At 40.4% G+C, this 6051-nt stretch overlaps 1 protein-coding gene across 1 annotated transcript; it reads left to right on the top strand.

Moving 5' to 3' along the window:
- The first annotated feature begins 1331 nt into the window (after positions 1-1331).
- On the top strand, positions 1332-5105 carry LOC114663618 (lysozyme C-like). Its single transcript, XM_028817479.2, has 4 exons — positions 1332-1603; positions 2089-2247; positions 4502-4580; positions 4732-5105. Exons 1-4 carry the CDS (start codon positions 1459-1461, stop codon positions 4796-4798), a joined length of 450 nt encoding a protein of 149 aa, XP_028673312.1. The 5' UTR covers positions 1332-1458; the 3' UTR covers positions 4799-5105.
- The last annotated feature ends 946 nt before the right edge of the window (positions 5106-6051 follow it).

Below are 6051 nucleotides of genomic sequence, written 5' to 3' on the forward strand. Positions count from 1 at the left end.
CCAAGTTACATAAACTATCCTATAACATTTCAGTAATTATTTACTGCTCTGGTGCTGATCTTTCTGGTGATAAAATAGGTCATTACGATAGTAATTGGTGAGAAGAATTCATAATTAATTGCAGAATTACGGTATCTGAGGGTTCCTCTAGAGTGCTTCTTTCTCTTGCACGATTTGGGTCAAAAACTAATCAGCACATCATCATCTCATAACAAGCTTAAGTTTCGCATTTGGCATTTTCCTGTCCAGCTGTTTTACCTCTAGACCATCCTCAAGGATCTGTGGCACACCGATACACACCTACAGACACAGACTGACACACACCCATCATTTAGATACCGATGTTTTCAGTATCAGGGGACCCTAAAACATCACAAACCATTGAAAACCGGATATCAAAATTTTTGACAAAACTAAAGCTTTTGCTCCTCCCCTAGAACTGAGAGATTATAGTGGGGGAGGGCGCAAAGCAAAAATTGACTATATAATTTACAGTAGAGACACCCTCAGTCTTTTATAGGGTCTCTTAATGTTTTTTGCTCGATGCATACCTGTCTGTGTCCATCACAATTTAAAGTCCCATATCCAAATCAAATCACAATTTTAAAAACATAACATTCTCAAGCTCACTTAATCCAGTTCAGAGTCACAGGTGACTGTAGCTTATCTTGGAAGTACTAACTCAAATGAGTCCAAGATAGGACCCCAGTCCTGGGCTCACTCACTCACTCGCTCACACACAGGGCCAATAATTAACACAACCTTCTCAATCCCGCTAATGTACTCTTATGGTCACTATGACAGTGCGTTGTTGCCTCACTGTGTTTCAATTCTTGTTCAATTAATTGGTGATTTCTGCATGGTCTTTGCATATTTTTCAAGTCTGCACATATTTCTTCCAACACTACAAAAACAGGCAATAGAAGTTTAATAGTGTGAATGGCCGCCTGTTCATATGTCTCATGCTGTGAGGTTGGTGATTTCAAATCATTCCAATATGAAAGAGATACATGGTACAGGTACCCCCTCCAGTGCAGTTGCCCGCCTGGTCCTCATAGCTGCCATTCTCCCGGAACCTGATGAATGGGTAAAGGATGTGATATTGTATCTCTTTAATCTTTAAACACCTTTTGAATTTTTTGTGTACATCTGGGAGCTGAACCAATGTTCTTTTTATGTTGTAAAGCTATTTATCAGATTCATACATCCCCTTTAAAGCTCAGGAGTCAAACTCCTGGTCTATTTTTCAATGTTTCCTTCCACACCTCTGTTTACTCACTCAATCTGTTCAAGATTAACTAAGAGGATATAAATGTGAAGCTACACAGCAGATTACTGATTCTTGGTTGAAGTCCACACCAAGGTCACTCTTACATTCTTCTATTGTCTATCAAAATCCTTGGTGGGTTGCAGGCAAAACTGGTGAAGAGTGAGTGAAAGACATAGACAGAGGCAACCATGTCTTCCCCTCTTCTGCTTGCAGTGCTGCTGCTAGTTGGCATCTGTTCTCCAGCTACAGGGAAAGTGTATGGGCGATGTGAGCTGGCAAGGTTACTGAAGGCATCAGGAATGAGTGGATACAGAGGAGTCGGCCTGGCTGACTGTAAGTATTTTTTACCTGCTTACGTGCTTGCTGAACTTCAGCAGGACTGGACCAAGTTCAGGTCCCAGAACAGACAGGTGCACCTTCAGTGAGTCTCCTGGCATCTTAAGAGTCCAATAATAAGCAGACTCAAGGTCTTAAAGGTCTGATTTTGAAAAATTCTCAGATTTTGTGATATTCTGTGCTTTCTTATGTTGGATCACTTCAAATCCTGTTCTTTAAACCATTTTGAGGTCATGAGTCTTGTAGCTGAGATTCACCATTTCACCTTAATTTAAACTATGTCTTTTCAGATTCATCTATCTGTCAAAGTAGACTTTGACAACCCAGAGTCCTCACTCCAGACCCCTGTTTTTGTACTAATCCACCCCTAAAATGTGGTGTGTCTCATCCTCTACCCATCCCTTCATAATCCTGTTGCTCACTCATTGCACTTTGGACTGACCATTCTCATTCTCTTTCTCTTTGTCTCCATCTCCAAACAGGGGTCTGTCTAGCAAAATGGGAGTCAGATTACAACACCAATGCACAAAACCACAACACAGATGGCTCCACAGATTATGGCATCTTCCAGATTAACAGTCGCTGGTGGTGTAGAGACGGAAGAATCCGATCTGCAGATGGATGTGGCATCCCATGCAGCCGTGAGTGCCTGCGTTTCTTTTGTGAAGTTGAGACTTTTCGAACTTTTGTAGATTGTGCAGGTCTCAAATGTGAATCTATGAACTTCTACTGTGTTACAATACCATGTGTGACTCCTCTGCAGGGCTTAGCACTTCCGTGTGTTTAAAGCTTTCTGGAGTGCCCTTGAATATATGGGTGTCAGATTTATTTAATCAACAGCTACTAATAATTGGCATGGTATGCAAACTGTCTGCAAGTAACTGCTTGAAATATCATCATTTAGTGATTTCACCATCTACGAAATGCACATTTGCCAGTTAGAATGCCCACCATTTCTAACATTATGGTAAACTTCAGCCTGTCTTGGCAAACATTGGGCAAAATACCAGTCTGTGACTGTTTTTAGAGATGTTAGTGTATTCCCATGCCCAAGTAAAGAGAATGAAGGCAAGTACGGTAACTCACGTAATTTATGCTTTTCCTAGAAAACTCATGGAGAGTCTCAGGATTTCTGGGAGTGGGCAGCTTATATTAAATATCTGGACATGAAGTGCATATTTTAGAGAGTTTTAGAAGTGAAGCCTCACATTAAAATAATCTTCAGAGAGAAACACCATTTTATAGTTCCTTACCTGGTAAACAGTAGTGTTGCTTTAGGGATAATAAAAGCAGTAATATGTATTACCTACGCCAGCAAGAAGTTCCATATTTGTAAAGGGCAGTGATTAGCTGATAGTGAATGTGCACACAAACATGACAAGTACTGAGCGCTTCATTTTGAGACCATGCTGTGTTGAATAATCCATCGGTTACTATGTCTTAGTAATAAGCAGAGGCATGGGGCAAGATATAAGTAAACACCTGGAATTATGGAGTAGCGCCTCCATTGTGTGCATGAAATGGAAAGTGTGCCACCTAGAGATTGGTGAGGTCAGTCTGAGGTGCCCTGCTATTCCCAGTACTGTCATATAAAGTGACATTCATTAGTGATCCACTCTCTAACCTGCTTAGTCAATTCACTGGAACACTGAGTGCATTTTGGGAGTAAACCCTAGATATGGCGCCAGTCAAGAAGTGCACATCCCCACTAACTTGTTCTTGGCCCTGTTAGGTAGTAAAAATGCAAATGTTTAGAGTGTCCGTTGCCACAGTCTCTGCTGCCAACAGTCCTGCCTATGTCAGAGGCGTATTCCTCATTACAAATGAATCTTTCAACAAGGTGCAGAGGAGGCGAGGTGGGCATAAGGAAAGCAATTGTCCGTTTGCTTCTGGTCTGAGCAGATTCCACTGTAAAACTGTTATTCCAGGTAGTTCAGATAAATGTGTTTACCTGCAGTGTTGTTTCACTGTTACGTTGTTCACAGTTAATCTGGACTTTGGTCAGTGGTGGGCAGCTTCAGTTCTGGATGGTCACAGGGCCTGCAGATTTTTCATTCGGGCAGTTTTAATGTGTGCATGTAATTCATGCCTGGCATTAAATCAACATATCTGACAGTATAAATGTCATTATTCTCTAAAATATTTAGACAGACGACACAATTGAATTCACTGTCTCAGTTTCTGGATGATTCTTTATCAGTGCTATTAATATTACTGAGATGTTTCTCCTCATTTACCAAAATGCACTTCAACCGCTTATTAAGGGATTAGGCAGCCCCTTTATGCTTAAAACGGTGTGATTTTAACTAAATTGTGCCTGCTTTTACAGAATTTATTTCAATTTTCATCTGTTTACACATTATCACTACACTTTCTTTGGCCTACACTTTGGCAAAGCAGTCTAATCTGGTTGATCATTAGTAGTGTCTGTTTGTGGAGTTTCCATGTTCTCCTGAAGTTGACGTGACTTTAAACTGTTAAACCTACTGACTTATTTGAAACGCAAGTTGTTAAGTCAGGGTTATAGTTCTTCTTCTGGGTCAGGAGGAGGAAACAGAAAAGTACCTGATATCCCTGGAGTCAGCTCCAACCCTGTAAACAACAAGTTATTTCTTGTACAGTCCAAAATCACAGAAGGAATTCCTCAAAGGACTGAACAGGCCCTGTTTCTTGACAGCGCCCCAGTCTTCATTTGCTAAGAAGATAAGAAAAATCCTCCCAAAAAACCCACAACACATTGTCAAATTCTTCACAAAATAAGTAGCTTCACCATACAGGCAATGACTCTGAAAGACGTTACATATGATACAATTGGTCTTTTTAATTAAAGGTAATCATAAATGTGTTGAGTTACAGTAAGTGTACACGTGACAACAGCTCTCTCGCTCTCTGCAGGTCTGCTGAATAGTGACATCGCTGATGACATTGAATGTGCTAAAAGAGTGGTGAGAGACCCCAATGGAATCGGCGCCTGGTAAGATGCTTCCCTTGTTGGCTTAAGTGAGAATATGGACAGGCAAATTCATTTGCACAAAAAACATCTTTTTGACCTCCATCACTTTTGTGCCCCCAGGCTCTTTCAGATTTATTGCTGGTGATACTTATGCTATTTTGTTCATCCACAGGGTGGCCTGGAGAAACCATTGCAGAGGACGGGACCTCAGCAGCTACACAGCAGGGTGTGGTGTATGAGTGACAGATTGGCATTCAAGAAGACACTATGGTGGGCCAGGACTAAACACCTCTTGGTGTTTCTCTATTGCTTTTGATTTACTCTTTTTTCCTAATAAATATACAAATGTGTAGAGATTAAGCTTTGGGACTAGCAACACTCTTAACATTAAAGGTGCCAGAGTGGTTCTTCAGAACAATGGCATAGGTTAACCATTTTTGGATCCTAAAAGCCCCATGAAGGTTCTAGAAAGAACCTTTATTAATGTAGATCCATAACAGGCTCCATACAATAAATAACCGTGAATAGATGGTAACATATTTTTTTGTAATAATGATGGACCCTGATTTCTAAAGGACTTTTGCTATATAAAATACCACAGGCTAAGTCCAAGTTTTCTTACTCTGTTAGTGCCCTGCCAGGTAGCCTGCCATACATTAAAGATTTCAGGTTTCTCTTCACATATTTGAAGTTTTTAAAGCACCTTCCCAGAATGAAATGAACCACTCAACTCAGTAAAGAACCATAAAGTGCCTTTAAAGAACTTTTAAGAGTGAAGCACAGGGACTGTGGGTTCAAATTCCCTCTGCTGCTAGTAGACATGTGTGTCTGTGGGATGCTTTCTAATTCTTTTCAATGGAGAAAAGTACATTTGAGTAATCTAGGTGTTTTCATGTCTTTGGAAACAGACATTTTTTATAGCCTTGTTGCTTTCAATGTTTTAAAAAATATTCTTTTCAAAACAATAAAATGTCTGTGATTTGTTCAATGTGGTGGCTTGTCCGTACAAAGTCATTTAATCCTTCTTACTGTTACATAGCTTCTTTCACAGTTAGTGCCATCTCTTTGTGAGAACAGCAAGGTTGGGTATTATTTCAATTCAACGTGACATGGCAGTTGACCAGGTGCTTCCCATCCAGGCTGATGTCTACCTATCTGAAGATGGTCATTTCCATCATGACAAAAATTGGTCAACCACAAAGAAAATAGTATGATCTCAGGAACGTGAGCCTTGCTGAGTTACCAGATCTTACGTCAACTGAGCACTTCTGGGCTAAGATGGACCAAGCTGTTCTAAGGACAAAATATGGTGTATTGGGAGATGCTCAGAGAAGCTGCTTAGTGTTTGTAAGTGAAACCTTATAAACTTCTACTGGCTTATTGGGTAGCTGCCTGTAAAACATGTGTGCATGACCCTTTACTTCAAAACTATCCTGCAAAATGAACTAAATCAATTGTAAATATACAGTAAATTCGGCACGGTGGCACAGTG

Source organism: Erpetoichthys calabaricus, chromosome 13, assembly GCF_900747795.2.
Source record: "Erpetoichthys calabaricus chromosome 13, fErpCal1.3, whole genome shotgun sequence".
Taxonomy (NCBI): Eukaryota; Metazoa; Chordata; class Cladistia; order Polypteriformes; family Polypteridae; genus Erpetoichthys; species Erpetoichthys calabaricus.

Bases quoted from the DNA above. Each gene is read 5' to 3' on its own strand.
- LOC114663618 (XM_028817479.2), top strand. From the start codon at position 1,459: ATGTCTTCCCCTCTTCTGCTTGCAGTGCTGCTGCTAGTTGGCATCTGT. The intron at 1,604-2,088 runs GTAAGTATTTTT...ATCTCCAAACAG, and splicing joins AGGAGTCGGCCTGGCTGACT to GGGTCTGTCTAGCAAAATGG. The intron at 4,581-4,731 runs GTAAGATGCTTC...GTTCATCCACAG, and splicing joins CCCAATGGAATCGGCGCCTG to GGTGGCCTGGAGAAACCATT.